We start from the raw sequence: 17,861 nt of genomic DNA, 5'->3' as shown, positions 1-17,861 counted from the left end.
CCGCGAGGTCCCCAGCTTGTGCAAATTCGAGGAAGCAGACAGGAGGATGGTGCTTACCCGGGGGTGGGGGAGTCGGGGAAACAGAGATGTTGCTTAACGCGGACAGAGTTTCAACTTGAAAAACCTCTGGGACGGAAGGTGGCGACCCAGCCGCGCGAGTGGGCCCGCTGAAGTCCACACAGGAACTGGTCAGGGCAAGTTAGAGGCTGTGTGTATTTTACCACAGCAAAAAACTACACGAAGACGTAGGCACTTTTTCCAGCTCCGCTGGGATATCACTGACATCTAACATCGTGTAAGCGTAACGCGTACCACGTGTTGACTTGATACACTTCCCCGAAGGGGTAGCTAGCACGGACGCCACGTCACGTGACCAGGCCTCCTCTCATGCTAACAGCAGGTAAGATCTCCTCTCTCTGCAACCTGGGAGTCTATCATGCAGTATCACTGCCGATAGTCACCACACTGTGTCCTGGGGTCCCAGAACGTCCTCATCTTCCAGCTGGAAATTTGTGCAATGACCAACATCTCCCGATTTCCCCCAGCAGCCTCCGTCCTACTCTGTTTCTAGGAATTTGACTTGTTTAGATTCCACGCAAATGCTATTGCACGTATCATACTCCCGTGTGTGTACATGTGTGCGGGTCTCACATCTCTGTTACCCATTCATCGGTCAACAGGCACTCGGTGGTTTCCGTGTCTTGGCTATTATGAAGAATGCTGCAGTGACCATGGGGCTGCACGTACGCCTTTGAGATGCCAATTCCATTTCCTTGGGATACATGCCCACAGGAGCGACCTCTGGTTCAAAAGGGCGTTGCACTGTTAACTTTTTGAGGAACCTCCATACTGTTTTCCATACTGGCTGCAGTGATGTATGAACTAAGTGTTTTGATGAGCTACTAAGTGAATGCTTCAGATCGAACTGTCCAAAGGAGCCCAGTGAAGGTCTTTAAATCATACTGGTTCTGTGACATTGTACTGGAGACTCCACAAGATGACCACTGGAAAATCAATAAAGCTGGGGTGCCTGGGTGGCTCAGTGGGTTAAAGCCTCTGCCTTTGGCTCAGGTCATGATCCCGGGTCCTGGGATCGAGCCCCACATCGGGCTCTCTCTCCGCTCAGTGGGGAACCTGCTTCTCTTCCTCTCTCTCTCCCTGCCTCTCTGCCTACTTGAGATCTCAGTCTGTCAAAGAAATAAATAAAATCTTTAAAAAAATTTTTAAAAGAAAAAGAAAATCAATAAAGCAAGGCACACAGAAGTCCCAGGAGTAGGAGGACCCCATGGATGAAGGTTCATGGCACAGTAAAGGTCACGTCTGCCTGAAAGGTACGATCTTTAAGACCAAGGCTGGTGTTTGCCATTCCCCACTGTTTACAACTAAATTTCTTCCAGACAGTTTGTACACCACGAAAGGGTCCCTAAAATATTTGCAATGATATAAGAAATCTTTTTTTTCCTTGATATAAGTAATCTTAACTGGGCTTTAACTTCTAAAGGTTCTAATAATAGTGAAGGAACAATAACTTAATTTACTTTAATCCCTAACAACGGATGGGCAGCAGTGTACTGGGTTGCTGGAGGGCTGGGAGCAGGTGAGACCTGGAATCCTTTCTCTGACCCAAGACAACGTGAACGGGCCAGGGGGTGGGGGAGCGCTGTGCTTGCCACTGAGTAGAAGTATTCCTCTTTTTCAAATTTTTTATCAAATTTTTATTTGGTTTGTGCACTTAGGTTCGATTTACCATTTTTCATTTGTGGATTGTGTATTCTGGGTCTCCTCTAAGAAAGCTTGGCTCACCCGGAGACTGGTACTTCCCTACCCCAAGACTGGCACATACCACGGGCCGAGCCTTTGACCGGGCAGGCCTGCCTTCAGGGATTGAGCTCGGGGAAAGAACTGGACAGGGAAGCAACAAGGATGCTCGTGGAAGCATGCGTGCTTACAAAGTCAGAAATAACCTGTCCAGTCCTTACTTAAGTAAAAATAAATTCTGATGAGTAAGCAGTCATTACAACAACATAGCCGTACGTTTACTGACACGGAGTCGCTCACAAAATACTGTGCGGTGAAAAAAAGCCTGTTTGGAAAACAGAATAAAGACCCAATCGTTTTGGGGTGCCTGAGTGGCTCAGTGAGTTAAAGTCTCTGCCTTTGGCTCAGGTCGTGATCCCGGGGTCCTGGGATTGAGCCCCGCATCGGGCTCTCTGCTCAGCGGGGATCCTGCTTCCCCCCCCCCTTCTCTGCCTGCCTCTCTGCCTACTTGTGATCTCTGTCTGTCAAATAAATAAATAAAATCTTTTAAAAAAAAAAAAGAGCCAATCATTTGTCACTGTTATCGAGCACGTCACGTGCCCGCAAAGCTGTGTTTGGACAAAATCCTAGAAATGTGCATGCCAAAGTATTAGCAACAACGATTCTCTCTGGGAATTCAGGCTTGTTTTTTTGTTTTTTGTTTTAAATATTCTTTGTTACATTTCTTGTATGTCTAAAGTTTGCTAAAGAAGTTATTTTAAAAGATCACTAGAAGCGGAAACGTGTGCACCCAGGGGGCCGCCGGAGTTCCCCGAAGCACGGCTGTGATTCCAAGATTTACAGATGGAAGTGCAGATCTGCAACTTACCCATTTAGCCTTCTTTCCCGAAACTCCGAGAAAGAGATTCCTTCCAGGGCCGCCCAGGTGTCCTCAGGCTGCATCCTGGAGTGCTTTCCTTGGGGCGCCGACGCCAGGCAGTGGTGCAGGACGGGCAGAGTGAGCACCCAGAGGTTCACTCTTGCCTCCATGCACCGCCGGCACAGGTTGACCAGGAACTCTCGCCAGCTGCGAAGGGAGCAGAGAGCCCGCGGTGAGCTGGGATGGCCAGTGTCCTGCCCCCGGGGCTCTGACAGCCCCTCACACGGAGGAAGTAAGGAGCACTCAGGGTGGCTGAAAAGAGTGACTAGCCCCAGGAAAAACGTGGTTGCATGGGACACGGGGCGCCCTTGGCACCCTGCGAAGCGTCGGGCCCCAGACAAGCCTTCTGTGCAGACCCACAGCAAACGTCCATCCCCTTGACAGCTGAGGTTCAGGGGCTCTGTGACCTGTGATCCCAGGCCCTCTGGAGACAGTAGGCCCAGATATGAAGCCACGTTGCCCGCACAAGGGGAAGCCAACCACACACGGCACACTGCCTTCCGTCGCGAGACAAGAATGCTTGCCGCTTCTCGGAAACCCTCAAAACACGCTCACAAACCTCGTACATTTGCTGCCAGTTCCTCTGCCTTCAAAATGTAGTGTTGCCCTCAGTGTTTCAAGTTTGTAAAACCAAGAGACAGATGTCCCAATAGGACTCACTGCTCAGGGAAGCCTGCCTCCTACTGCCCTCCAGTTCTGTTCACACAGCTCCTGAAAACAGCGTAGGAAGGGCCTGAAATCCTGGGGTGCTGAGCGGGGCCCTCCACCCGAACGACGGAGGCTCCTCAGGGCAGGCCGGCCACCGCCGAGGCCCAGGGAGAGCACCCCCCTTGCATCCACGGGCGTGCCTCGCTGGGCCCTCACCGTCCATCCCAAACCCCAACGCCAGCAACCTTGCGCACACAGGGTGATATGGGACATTTTCAAGTTTTTGTGCTTGTGGGCACTGCTCCTGGGCTCCCAGGGAAGCAAAACTTTGACATTTACAAAGGTGAAAATGACTTCAACCACGGGCTCTGTTTCTGCCAGGAGCATACACCGTGCGTCTGCTTCATTAAAAATAAATAAAAACCAAAAAGGAGCGTTCCAAACAGAAAGATAAGAGAAAACAGGGACGCCTGGGTGGCTCAGTGGGTTAAGCCCCTGCCTTCGGCTCAGGTCATGATCCCAGGGTCCTGGGATCGAGTCCCGCATGGGGCTCCTTGCTCGGCAGGGAGCCTGCTTCCTTCGCTGCCTCTGCCTGCCTCTCTGCCTGCTTGTGTGTGCGCTCTCTCTCTCTCTCTCTGGCAAATACATAAAATCTTTAAAAAAGAAGAGAGAGAAAACATGTTCAGGTTCCCACAAGAGTAAAGTAGTGTACATACTAAACACATAAGGAAAAGTCTGTAACTTTCTGAACGTCTGTCTTGATGATCTATAACTCCTTCTGCAAAGAGCACACGTGACCCTGCAGCCCAGGTTCCCTCCCTGGAGCGTGTGTGCTCCTCTTCGTGGGTCCCAGTTGGCCGCTTTAACTTGGGCTCAAATAAAATACTTTTCCTGTTTCATTCTTCTTTTTTTAAGATCTCATTTTTACGTGGCGTGCCTGGCTGGCTGCGTCAGTGGAGCGTGCGACTTTGATCTTAGGGTCGTGAGTTGGCGGCCCACACTGGGTGTGGAGCCTACTTAAGAAAAAAAAAAAAAAAAAAAAAACGAATAAAAAAAATCAATTTAAAGATTTTATTTTTAAGTCTTCTCTACACCCACGTGGGGCTCCAACTCACAGCCCCGCGATCAAGAGCTGCCCGCTCCACCGGCTAAGCCAGCCAGGTGCCCCCCTTCCTTTATTTATTTTTTTTAATTTTATGAAAAAAGGTTTGTTCATTTTGGGTCGCCAGCGGCAGGGCACGGTACACCATAAAGCGTCTCAAAAGCAGGCTGTTCGACAGAAGAGGAATAGACATGAAGACAAAACACGTGCTAGGAAGGAGGCCGGCGAGGCCGACACGGGAGCGGCAGGCGAGGGAAACCACGAGCAGCTTCACTGCCCGCACGTCCGCGCCGACCCGCGACAAACACTCTTGCAGGATCAGATCCCTCTTGTCAACAGCTGTAAAATCGTTTGACCCACACACAGTACCTCGGGCATGTTCCAAAGATGTGGCTTAGGTCCCCGTCAAGGTCAGCTGGCGAACGCGCGTCGGAGGAAAGAAGACGGCAGAGGATGCCCAGGTCGTTCTCCGACACGGGAATGTCGAACTTTTCCACGGCGAAAAGGAGGATCAGGCCCATCCTCACTTTACTCTTTACTGGGCTGTCCTCGGGCAGAGGGTCCCCGCTGCTCTCCAGGAACGGAGCCGCCTGCTTCTTCAGATACTCCCACAGGTTTCTCTTCACCTGACCCCAGGAGAGAAGACGGAACCGTGGACTTGAAGCCGGCAGGGGTGCGAGAGGGGTCCCTTCACGGCCCTCAGTGCCCTGTCAGCTGGGCAAGGGACCGAGGCCCCCAAGAGGCAGAGACGGCTCCACGGAGAGGCCGGCCCACTGCCCCGCCTCCCCAGCTAACCCCGAGCACCCCCACTTCCCAGGGCTCTGCTGGGAGAGGCCGCCAACGGTGCAGTCCAGAAACTCTGCCTGGTGGAGGGGCCCTTCACGCTTGCGAGGCCCAACTGCCAACTCCGAAACGTCCCCAGGCTGGCCAGGGCCTTCCCACAAAGCAGGCAGAGGTGATAAAGGAAGGTTCCACCTGCTCCTTCACTCCGCCAGAGGGGGGGACGGGGGGGCGGGGGAGCTGAGGGGGTGGGGCCGGGAGAGGACCTGGGGGGTGGGGGGGCCAGGAGAGGAGGTGGGCGGGGTGGGGCCTGGGGAAGGAGGTGCCGGTCGGGGAAGGAAGGAAGAAAACCAGGAGGACAGAGACTCCACAAGCAGCAGAGCCTGGACAGCGGCGAGGGTGAGCTCTGCCCCCAGCTGCTCCGCAGGGACCCCCTGGCCGGTAGGAAGTGGGGTGGTGCTGACTGCCCAGAACGGGAGGGGAGGGGCGTACACCCCGACACCCAGTACCTCCTTCTCCTCGTACTGCAGAGAGTGCCAGGGCTGGGCGTGGCCCTCGTAGATCATGGGCACTTTCACGACCCAGTAGAACTGCCGGAGCTGGGTGAAGAAGCTCTTGAGGTTGACGGCGCTCCAGGGCTGCAGGAGGCTGAAGATGCCGTCCAGCATGACGGCGGCCGCCACCTGCTTGCCCTTCACCAGGTCCTTCCTGATCCCGTCTGTGAAGGAGCTCACCATCCTCTGAAACATCCCCGGGCTCTTCATACGGACCAGATCATCGTACTGGTGCCAGTCTAGGAGCGGAGAGAGGAAAACACCACGCTGCGGGCCACGCGGTCGCGGCGACCTAGACCGCCCCTAGGAGGCTGACGACCCCAACGCAGGAGGCAGAGGAAGGGAAGGACTGAACTCATCCGGGCCAGGGTCCCGCCGGCGAGGGGCAACGCAGGAGCACAGCTGTGTTCAGGCCCCAGACTCTTGCCGCCCCACAGCGATGAGAGGGAGCCCCGAGGTCCCATGATCCGGCGGGCGTGAAAATATTCGAAACGGGTCTGTACTAAGCCAGATGGCTCAGCACACGTGGTATATGGGATCATTGGAAAACGATCACACAGAGGTTAAGAATTCTATCCGAAACCGCACTCACTAACAGTTGAGCACCCCACTTGGCTGAGTTACTGGACCCAAAGGCTAGTTTCCTGTGTGCTGGGAGCTGGGACACCCACTCCATGTGGGACAGACAAGACAGAGCCCTTGAGGCAGGGCAAGGACTGAGTCCACCCCTGCTCTTGGGACGAGGTGCAAAGGTACAGAGTTGATTAGAAAACCCAGCAAAACCAGCTGCAAAATAATTAGAAGACGGCAGAGACAACATGAACACACGAACTCAGCCACGAAGATCAGGATGGGCAAGTGTCCGGAAGTGCAGGTACTCGGCATCCCGCTGTCGGCACCGAGGTCCCCACTCACCCACCTCTGCTCCACCCCAGCCTGGCCAGAATTTGAAATTATCGTTGGGAATTACTGCTTTTCCTGCTCTCCGTGCCCGGCCTCCAGACGCCCACGTGAACTGCTGGCCTGGCCAGGCCCACATCCCAGAGGAGGAGAGAGGGCCACCCGGGTCACCTAGGCAGGGGACACCTTTGACACTGGGATGGAGGAGAGGGGGCCATCAGAGGTTTTGGTCTCTCAGAATCTACCAGAAGAAAAGAAATAACATGTTTAAGTTTCCAACCCACTAGAGAAAACGAAAGAGAAAGAAATTCTGCAACTTAGAAAAAATACCCAAAAGAGGGCATGAAAACAAGGTGAAGAGAAGAGACCCGTCAAGACGGCCAAAGTCTGTCCTCCGGCAGCAGCCGGGACGAACCCGGGCAGGCTAAGTGCATGCTCTACGGATGGTCAGACTGAATGAAAAACCAGGACAGAAAACAAACCGACGAAAGCCCAGCGAAACAGACAGGTGGCCGGAGAGGCAGGCCCCAGAGCAAGGGCCGAGCAGAGACGAAGGCGGAGATGGAGAAGCAGAAGCCGGTGGTGCAGACAGCAGGCGCACCCCCCGTTCCAGGCAGAACGGCACCGACACGTGGCAGAGGGACTGCGGAGGGACAGTGGAGGGACGGCAGAGGGCTGTGGAGGGACTGCATGGGGACCATGGAGGGACAGAGAAGGGACAGAGGAGGGACAGTGGAGGAACCACAGAGAGACGGGGAGGGACAGTGGTAGAGGACACGGAAGGACAATGCTCAGGCCCCCACAGGAGGGCGGCCATGGTCTGGGTCTCTCGGGGTGTGGGGCGGCAGCCGGGAGCCCCTACTGTGGCGGCCTGGCCACTGCCACTACGCCATGCGGGGATGCGTAGAGGGAGGAAGGGGGACAGCCACCCCTGCCCGTACCTGCGCCGGGAACCAGGAGACCTGCTATATTTCAAGTCCTATAGAGGAGCCGCCGCAGCACGGGACGGAGCGGACACGAAACCCCCGCAATCACCCCGTTCCCGGCACCTTCCGCGCCCCTACCCCAGCCGTCTGTAGCAATGACAGTGACCTCCGAGGAGAGCCTGCCAAGGCCTCCCCACGAGCCGTCCCGCAGGTCACCAGGCCTCACCTCCATCCCGCTCCCACACCCCACGGCCCCAGGTCCAGACGGCCACCCTGCGTCGAAGGCCCGCGGCGCTCGCGGCCGAGCAGCAGGGAGGAGCGCCGGGCAACACACGGACGGAGGCCTCTCGGGAGCCCACACGCCAGCCTTTCGAGAAAGGACTTGACTATCAAACGGGCTTCGTCTACCAGATGCACGAGGGCCCGCGCGCCCCCAGCTCGCTGCCCGGTCTGGCTCAGCCCACGGGGACGCCTGCCACATACCGGGCACCCGGCCACAGAGAAAGTCCTCGCACGTTCCCAAAGCAGAAGCCACGGAGATCACGTATAGGTAGAACACACGCCGCACAGGCCATACAGGCCACACACGCCTATGTGCCACGTACACGCCCCACATACAGTTCACACACACACCATGTCCCCCACACACCACACTCCACACACGCCGTGTTCACACACACACACACACACACACATACATACAACGAGAAGAAAATAGAGCAAAGAAAAAACAGGAAAGACAAGACAAGGAAGCAATGACACACGAACAGGAGAAAGGAGACGAGCGGAGGGTGGCCAGGACGCCAAGCAGCGGGGGTGTGGGTGCGGGCAGGGATCAGACCCACAGTCTCCGGGGCAAGGGGTCGCTGCCCGCAGCTCCAGCCTCATCCTCCTGCCCTGAATCTTCTCGCCAGAGCCCTGCGGCCCCTCCACCCAGCCTCTGCCCCCCCACCCCCAGCAGCTTCACCCTCTCTGCCCGTGAGTAAAAATCCTTTTCCTGGTTTCCCCTGGGAAGTGAGGGGTTCCATTACACTGATCAGAAACGGGCTTCTGAACTAGGGTTTCTTCAATGCAGAGCTGGAGGCTGGGGGCCGCGGCCCGGGGGCACGGGCAAGGGCAGTACCAGCCAAGAGGACCCACGGGGGCCCCCGCTCTGCAGAGGACCGGCCACTTCGGGAGGCCCGGCACCTGCACGCCTGAGCTCAGCCCAGGGGCCCTGCCGGCGACTCACCTCCTGAGCCCAGAAGCTCCGCCCGCACCTGCAGACAGCGGTTGACGTGCTCGCTGCTCTGCTGGGGTTTGTAGATGTACTCGTAGTCGCTGTTCTTGCCGCGCACGACAACGTACTTGTAGGGGATGGCTTTATTCACGTGCTGCCGGGAAAGGACGGCGCTGCCTTCCACGAGGAACCCGTTCTCGTGCAGGTCTCTGAATCAACAGGACACCGGCCGGTTATCCAAAACAGATTCCTATTTTGAACGTTTTAGCTCTCCTCAAACAGCCTGGAGCAAACCCAGAGCTAGAAATCACCGCTGAGGGGTGCCTGGGTGGCTCAGTGGGTTGAGCCTCTGCCTTCACCTCTGGTCAGGATCTCGGGGTCCTGGGATCAAGCCCCGTGTCGGGCTCTCTGCTCAGCGGGGAGCCTGCTTCCTCCTCTCTCTCCCTGCCTGCCTCTCTGTCTACTTGTGATCTCTGTCTGTCAAGTAAATAAATAAAATCTTTAAAAAAAGAAAAGAAAAGAAATCACTGCTGACCAGAGGATGCTTCTAGAACGAGACACAGTTTGCAGACAGAACCAACACTAAGTGGGCCACGGTGACCTATCGCACAGAAGCGCATTCGAGGGCGTATCTGTTTGAAGCCGTCGTTTTCCAAAGTGTGAGATTGTTAGCAACGTGAAAAAAACCATGATTTCAATGTGTTCCGAAGACTGGCTATTCTCTGCTTCTCCAACAGAGTCCCCACGACCCCGGCACACTCACTTGGTGCAGTGCATCTCACAGACGTTCCGACTCCACTTGGGCTTCCCCAACTCTTCTCCCCCCTTGACAAACACTTTGTGCACGTTGGGGTCAAAGCTGACGTCCTTGGAAATGATTGCGTGGAAGAACACCGTGATCCTTTCCTGGAGACTCAGTGGGCTGGAGGCAAGCATCAGAGGAAACACGGATTAGATCTAGACCTGCCTGCCTCCTGCACACTCACGTGCACACTCACACACACGTGCACAACAGGGCCTCTGCTTCTTGACTGCTCACATACACCCCGGCGGAGTGCAACGGCATCCACAGACCCATGCCACGTGGGTCCTGCTGGGCCTCCCTCACGGTGGAGCAGGGGGTGGGCTTCTACTCAAGGGTGGGGGCCATCTCTGCCCCACTCTGAAAGGCTGGGGGCTGAGGCGGGAGGGGACAGAAAGCACTCTGGGACGTGCCAGCCTCTCCCCTGAGATCCATAAGGCCCATGTGGCCTTGGGGACCCTGGGGGCTGGATGCTGGAGCATATCACCAGCAAGGAACAGGGACACGTGGCTCTCCCCGGTCTGCCTCCTCAGCAGTTCCCCCATTTCCCCAAAAGAGTCACCAAGAAGGGCAGCCTGGGAATCTGTCTGTCTCCTGCCCCAGCAGGGGCGAGGTGGGGGAGCCCGGGAGGCTGTGCCTGCGTCCCTGGGGCAGGTTGTGTCCTTGCTCCCAGGTGCCAGGGCTCATACCTACCTCTCCTTCACTTCACATGCTCCGGCTTTGCGGTTCTGTTGCTCCTTCTCATTTTTCACCGCGGCCGCATAGTTCATGTCATTCGCTTCTGGCTTCTTTGGAGCCTCTGGCTTGGCCTTATCACTTCCACCTGCTTTGTCTCCAGCAACGGCCACCTTCTCCTTGGTTTCAGCTTCCTGGAACAAGTAACCAAGCCCATTTGCCCCCCTCCAACCAATGCTTGTCACAGCAGCCAGAGTGGTCATGTCCCTTCCCTTCCATCGCCCTCTGACCCACCTGCTACAGCCTCCAAGAACCCCTCCGCAACCCTCTTTCCCTCACTTGCTCCTGGGTCACTGGTTTCCTTACTGTTCCCAATACAAGTCTGCCACAGGGCCTTTGCACCTGCCATTGTTGCCTGGGACATGTCCCCAGAGAACTGCATGGCTTGCCCCTCACGCTGGCAGATCTCTGCCCCATCGGCACTTCCTTGAGGAGACCCTGCCTGGCGACGCTCTCTCAGCACCCACCTCGGTTCCCCCCGCCCGCACCCTGCTTTCCATGTGGCTCTCCCTGTGCCTAACTTCGCTGTCTTTCCCCCTATAGAATGTGAGCCATGATGGCAGGAGTCAGGTCTCCTTCGTGGCTGCATCCCTAGCCCCCAAAAGGGAATCACTGAATGGCTGAACGAAGGATGAGGTTTAGAAGGAACAGGGCCCAAAGGAGCAGATGGTGGGACAGACAGCTGGACGCAGAGGCTTCCAAGACAAGATGCCTTCCCTACCTGGCAGTGCTCTGGGGAAGCAGGGGGGCCTGCGGGCGGCTGTTTCGTTTTCTGAGTCTTGGCTTTCACTTTTTCCCCAGCCCCTCCCACGGGCCTAGCGGGCTGGGCTGCAGCAGCGGTTTCCTGGAGGAGACAAAGGCCCCACACGTCAGGGCCCAGGCAACAGCTTGTCGGGGATAGGTCAGCACTGCCACCAGCCCAGCGAGAGGGACCAGTGGCTCAGGGAGGGGCGCCATCCCGGGGAACAAGTCCCAGGGGTGCCCTTCCTGGGCAGGGAGGCGACGGACGGCGGAGCTGCTTGGCCACAGCCAGTGGTCCGGGCACAGCGGACCCGTTCACCACTTCCCGACAACTCACCCCAGAGGCGTGAGCCCCGGCCTGCCGCGCGGGGCTCTGTGGTTCCATCTTGGGCTCAGAACCCCGTTTGGACTCAGGAGGCAGGACTTCCTGAGCAGCACCTTCCTTCCCAGGCCGGTCTTTGCTGGCAGAGGTGGTTGGACCAGCCCCCTCCGGGGGGGGCCCCCTGCCCTTGGAGGGCTCGGGGGTGTCGTGGCCCTTCCCGTGCAGGAGGGCACCTCCGCCGGTCTGGTCCGGCGGACGGCTGCCACCAGCCTCGGCGTGCCCCGCGGGCCCTGGGTGGTCGCCACTGTCTGGCGGCGTCGGGGCGGCGCCCGGGGGCTGGCTCGGCTCGCTGGTCGGACCACCGTGTGGGGCCCCGCTCTGGGGTGGGGCTGGGTCCTGGAAGCCGGAGTTTGCAAGCGAGCAGACACCCTCGGGGACTGAGGAGGCCTCCAACAAGGAGTCTGGCTCTGCAGAAGCGGAAGCACTCGGGTTCTTTCTCTTCCTCCCTCTCTTCCTTTTGCTCTGAACAGAAGAGACACTTGTTAAATTTCCTGGGGTCACTCCACTCTCCCAACATTTTCCTCCCATTTCCTTTCAATGTCTCGAGTACATCAAGCTTGGCCTGACCAACCCCCCTCGTCTCTGTCAGACCTGCTTATCCTGGAAAGTCCCGACGGCCGGGGCAGGGCAGAGCTGCAGGACAGGCCGAGAGCAGTGCTGGCCGCACCCTTCGTCCCCGCGAATCACAGCCGAGAACCTCCCCGGGGGCTGCTTCCCATGGGACATCCTGAAGCGCGCTGCTCGCAAGTTCCAAAGCGGACACGGGCCCCCACGTACCACACTCCGACACCAAGCCGTTCGGCTGGGAGGTTAGAAGACCAGAAGCAGACCGGAGTCTGAGCGGCCCTTTCTAGCCTGGAGATCCCTGCTCAGCGGCCGGCGCTCCCGGCTTTGGAACCAGAAATAGCTTGTGGGGAGCAGTGTGGGGAGGCCCCTCTGTGGACCCAGCCACAGGGTAGGGACCCGGTGCCCTACCTCGCCTGGGATACAGCTCTGGGGCGGGGGAGGAGGGGCCACTGGCCTGTCAGTGCCAGAGACACGGACCCGGGGCTCGCCCCCCACCCCGGGCCTGGGGTCTGTCGGCCCGCTTCTGGGTCAGGTCCCGGGTCTTCTCCCAGCTCTGTCCGCAGCAACCAGCAGGACACACGGGCCGCCCCAGCGCTGCGGCCTCCGACGGAGACTTTCTGGCCTGTAAGCCCACACCTGCTACCATGGCGCTGGCAGGAACGAGGCTTTCAAAGGGGGCAGGAGGGCCTGTGGTGGCTCAGATGGTTAAGCAGCCGACGCTTGATTTCGGCTCAGGTCATGATCTCAGGGTCGAGAGATCGAGCCCCGTGTCGGGCTCCACACTGTCACTCCCTCTCCTTAAAATAAATGAATAAATAAATAAAGTCTTTAACTCATAAAGAAAAGGTCATCTAAGGGCAGAGGCTGGCTCAGTCAGAAGAACACGCGATGCTTCATCTCGGGGTCGTGAGTTCGAGCCCCACATGGGGTGTGGAGATGACTTAAATACATAAAACTTAGAAAGAAAGAAAGGTCAGCTAAGGCGGTAACTTGTCCAACGCCCGTGGGGGTACAGAGCACTAACGCCGCAGACGGTAACTGGGCGGGCGTGGGGGACCTGGGCGTTTGCGTTTCCAATGAGCTGCTGCCAGGGTCACTGGAGACCAGAGGACCTGCACAGGCCCCGAGTGCGCCCCTGGGAGCCCCGCCAGCTCTGCTCCGACTGGGCTCTGTGCAGGGACCAGGAGCAAGAGCGCAAGCCTGGTTCCCGCCCCACGAAGCCAGTGGTTTCGGAAGAGAAGCAGACTATGCAAACGGACAGTGTTAAGTGTGTGGGGAAGGCCAATGGCAAAGGGGCTGGGATCTCAGAGGTGGCCTCTAGCCTGGAAGGCTTCCTGGAGGAGATGGTGCAGGCCGAGCCTGAAAGACACTGAAGCCCTAATAAGATGGCTTCGCCCATTCCCCAAGGACTCCCTGGTCCTGTACCGTGTATGAGCGGCCAGATTTGCTCACTCAGGATAACAGCCGGACCATGGCTGGGAGACCCCGCTCACAGCCCGCCCACCTCACCCTGCACTGTCCTGCTCCCGCCGCCAGTATTAATCCTGGGTTTTATTTTCTGCAGTTTATGGCGCTTGGACAGTTTGGGGTCCTCGCTAATCCTGGAGCCCACCCCGCCCAGGGCTAGCTCACTCCTAGACTGTGGGAGACTCCCTTCCATTCGCAAACCAACCAACCCAGAGCCCACACCCCACACAACTCCCTCAGCCACGGCTCTTCTGCTCTAAATCACCCCAGGGCCGGGGACACAATGGCAGGCAACACCCTGACAGCCTGGGGCCCACCAAGATCACTCAAACCAGCCAATCCTGAACTTGCCCAAACTTGCCTTGCCCCCTCCTTCTCTCGTCTACCCGGGGCTTCCCGGCATGGCACGATCCCTCCTCTTGTCACTCAGCCACGTCCATCTTAAATGCCAGACACAGTCAGGACGCCTCCTTGCTGTCCTCTCCTGCTTCGATGTCCCTCTCGTAGACACCTCCTTCCTCCTGTCCCCTGCCCCACGCCCCTGGGCCGAGGCCATCCCTCCCGGACACCCTCTGCAGGAAAGCGAGCCCAACTGGCCCTCCCTCCGCCTGACCCCCACAGGAGTACAACCTTGCCTGAAAACAATGCATTCTTTACTAATAATTTTCTCTTCCACCCCCTTTCTGCCTCTCGAAAACCTTCCACTCAGCCTTTTGGCGTTGCTGGGTGGGATGCTGCCTGATTCGTGACTCACTGAATAAAGGCTCCTATCCTAGCCCGGGGCCCTGGCCCTTGGTTCCCTGGCAGAGTCCCCCCGCCCCGTGGGAACACCCCAGCTGCACACACGAGCCTGTTCACACACGCACGTGCCGTCTTTCGCTTTTGTCTTCAACCCCTCCCGTGATAGTGCCACATGTGGCTTTCTGACACGAGGCGAAAACCACAGAACGTACAGTGAGCCACTGCACGCACGCACTATCTAGTTCTGGACATTTTCATCCTCCCCGAAAGGAACCCCATGCCCTCTGAGCAATGACTCCCTACTTCCCTCCCTGGGGGGTGCAGGGAGCCCCTCCAGGTGCCGGCGGCTGTCCCAGCAACAGCCTCTTTAGCGTTTCTCATCCTTAGACATCCCAGAGGTCAAGCCCCAGAACCCGGTCTGCAGGGCTCCCGTCCTCCGTCAGAACGAGCGGCACCTTCAGACCCCCCATGCGGGGAGGGAGTGGGGCCAGGCCGAAACCCACAAACTAGGCTCAGCCACCGGGGCCAGGTCTCCCGCTACCGAGACTTTCCAGACGTGCAACTGAACTTACGCTCTTTTGCTCAGTGTGGCTGGTGCGTCCCTGGGAGGGACAGAACCCTGCAGGCTCCTTCTCTGCCATTGTCCCTGGTATCCCTTTACCATTCTTGGGGTTTTTTTCTTTTCTCTTTTCGTTTATTTAGTTATATGGCTGGATCGCAAGAATTTCCCCACGGCTTCCATCTTTGAGACAGTAACAGCCGGAGGCCACAATGCATTCGGGCCTAGGGACGACCCAGGGGGCCCTGCCCGGGGTGGGGGGAACTCAAGAGGGTTCCAGCCTTTGGGCCACAGAAGCTGGGGCTGTGATTAAATCCTCTCTGAAACCTTCAGATGCCTTTCTGGGGTCATTTCTCGTAATGAAATCAGAGAAGAGCACCTGTCTCGCCGGGGTCCCACCAGACGGCCCGCAGGTGCAGAGACAACTCTGCCCCAAACACTGACTTTTACTCCATTCTTTCATTTTACAAGTTCCACGTAAAAGCTTACAGTTCTTTTTATTTTCCAGGTAGAGTTCAGAGGTGGGAGCTTTATAAATTGACAGGCCATTTATTTAGAGACTACAATCCACTCTTGACCCATTTTGTCCTACCGGGTCGTCAACTGTTTTCTTCTTGATTTCTAAAAGCTTTTTACATACTGAGGCAACTCACTCTTCGCTAAAAGTACTTTTATGTAAATAAAAATATTCTAAGTTTTTCCTCGATTGTTTGTCCTTCATTGGTGCTTATCATATTCTATGACGTTTTTAATTTTCTTAAGTCAAAGACACCAGTCTCTTGCTTGTCGTCTTTTCCCTGCTTTAATTACTAGAAACTCTTTCCCCATTCAGAGATCAGATACATATGTATGTACCGCCCCCAGTTCTTGCACATACTAGGTTCTGACTCAGGGATTCTCTTCTAGTACAACGATCGCCCCCAGAATTCACCGTTGCACTGACTAGGGCTCTGTACCACGTTTCTGTTTGATTTCGTGCAGAAGTCCCACTCAGACTTTTCTTTTTCATAGTATTCTTGGTTATTCTTGCCCGTTTTTGTTTCCAAAAGAGCCTGAAAAACTCACTCTGGTTACTTCAAAATTAAAAAACAAAACCCAGTCCTGCTGGGCTCAGAGTCGGGTCCACTCACGGCGCCACGTGCCCTCCTGCGGGTGTGCACCCCCCGGCGCCCGCTCCCAGAGCTCACCTGAACCTTCACCGTCCCACGTCCTGCTCGGGACAGCGACACCCCAAGGGGAAGGACACACACTCACACACCACACACTCACAAATCACACTCACACCCCTACACCCCAGTCACACCTCACACACACACCGCGTCCACTCACTCACACCCCACGCACGCTCACATGCACACCACACACATACACACACACCCCCCGCACGCACCGCAGTCACACCAGCTACGCCCGCACACACGTCTACGCCCCACACCCCACTCACACGCACACATCCACACCCCGCACTCCCACGCCACGCACACCCACCACCACACACACACCGCACACTAACAAAAACCTCACCGGCCTCCCACACTAACGTACACCACACACCCACACTCCTGCGCCCTCCACACACCCCACCCACACCGACACGACACAAATCCCACACGCCCGCACACGCACACTAACACACACGCTCTTACACATCCCCGCTCTCACCTCACATCACACCCCTGCCACACCACGCACACCCGCCTCACCCCTCCGCGCGCCCCGCACGGTGCCCCACTGACCGTGACGCTGCCGGCTGCGCGTCTGCCCCGCCGGCCTGACACTTCAAGGAACAACTGAGAAGAGACAAGACAGTGGCCCCAACCCCGACACGGAAGGACAACATCGTGTCCCCATGTCCAGCGGAAGCCCCAGGCCACTGGGTCCTACAGTCCGTACAGGCCGAGCTGCAGCACGGGACCTTCTGCCGCATCGTGGTCCCCAACCTGCCCCTGAACCTGTCCCCGCGTTCCCTGCAAGCCTGGCCTAGGCTCGCTCGCTCGCAAGACCCGCTCAGGTCACTGGCGGGCGACCCCGGACTGCTGAGCCCCGGCTCCCCACCCCCGCTCTAGGGGAGGAGCGTTGGCCCGCCGCCGTCCTCCCTGAGCGGCGACCCTGCCTCTGTGGCCTCAGACACCTCAGCGCCAGCCCCGTCAAGGCCAAGAGGTCCGGAGAGGAGGCACAGCGCGCCGCAGCCGCTCAGGCTTCCAGACCAGCCCCCGCTCGGCGGCCGGGCCTGGCCGGGGAGCAGGAGCCCAGAGCCCGCGGCCAACCGGCTGCAGAGACCGGGCTGCCCTGCTGCTGCCCCGCGTGCGGCCGTCGGGGGCAGGGGGGCCACACCGAGCCGCACGGTAAGGATGAGGGGGCCCCTTGCTCCGCCACGGGTGTGACCACAGCAGCGGCAGCTTCTGGGCCAAGCAGGGGGAAATGGGCCGCTGCTGCTCCTCACAGACCCCCCGGCCCGCCGCCAGGGCGCAGGACGACTCACTCTGCCCACTGCTTGGCCGGCCAAGGAGACACTGGAAACGGGCTCATCCTGATCTGCCCGCAGGAGGTGACTTGAGTCCGGGGACAAGAAAGGGCCACCGTCCTCCCTCAGCTCCTGTCCACACTCCATCTCTGCCTCTGGGTCCGATGTCACCTTGGGGCCACCGTCCTCCTTCAGCTCCTGCTCACACTCCATTTTCTCCTCTGGGGCCGGCTCTGCCTCAGGGTTGTTGTTCTCAGAATCTGCAAAGGTCCACGCAAGTCTCAGGATAAAGCAAGGAAAGTCCCGGAGGAAAGTCCCGCGAGGACACTGGCCAGATCGGCCCTCTCCCCAACGTGCACCTTCCCTGGGTACAATTTCTGCTCTTGGGTGGGCATGACGGACCAGGACCCCGGCTCCAGCCCCAAGGAAGAAGCCGAACCCCCGAGACAGCGCATGCAGTCTGACCGTCCAGCTCTTCCTGATGTCGGCATCAGCAGAGTGGCCCGGCCCTGGGTCTAAAACAGAATGAGCCGCTCCCCTCCCTGCCCAAGGTGCTTCTTCCTCTCTTCTCAGGGACAGGCGCCCCACTCTCAGCCC

The 17,861-nt window shown here is 57.8% G+C and overlaps 1 protein-coding gene across 4 annotated transcripts in view; it reads right to left on the bottom strand.

The window, feature by feature from the left end:
- The window catches only part of RNF213 (ring finger protein 213), a 104,165-nt gene that overhangs the window by 75,682 nt on the left and 10,622 nt on the right, over nt 1-17,861 (bottom strand). For all 4 annotated transcript variants that reach the window (XM_045984009.1, XM_045984013.1, XM_045984010.1 and 1 more), the window contains 9 exons: nt 17,283-17,524; nt 11,422-11,928; nt 11,065-11,187; nt 10,302-10,477; nt 9,570-9,728; nt 8,819-9,015; nt 5,717-6,000; nt 4,797-5,053; nt 2,627-2,824 (listed from right to left, as the gene is read on the bottom strand). In XM_045984009.1, coding sequence (XP_045839965.1) covers nt 2,627-2,824; nt 4,797-5,053; nt 5,717-6,000; nt 8,819-9,015; nt 9,570-9,728; nt 10,302-10,477; nt 11,065-11,187; nt 11,422-11,928; nt 17,283-17,524 — 2,143 coding nt within the window. The remainder of the gene's footprint in view (nt 1-2,626; nt 2,825-4,796; nt 5,054-5,716; nt 6,001-8,818; nt 9,016-9,569; nt 9,729-10,301; nt 10,478-11,064; nt 11,188-11,421; nt 11,929-17,282; nt 17,525-17,861) is intronic.

The sequence above is a fragment of the Meles meles genome, chromosome 18, assembly GCF_922984935.1.
Source record: "Meles meles chromosome 18, mMelMel3.1 paternal haplotype, whole genome shotgun sequence".
NCBI lineage: Eukaryota > Metazoa > Chordata > Mammalia > Carnivora > Mustelidae > Meles > Meles meles.
The sequence above is the reverse complement of the archived record's forward strand: the minus strand, read 5'-3'. Positions and strand labels throughout refer to the sequence as shown.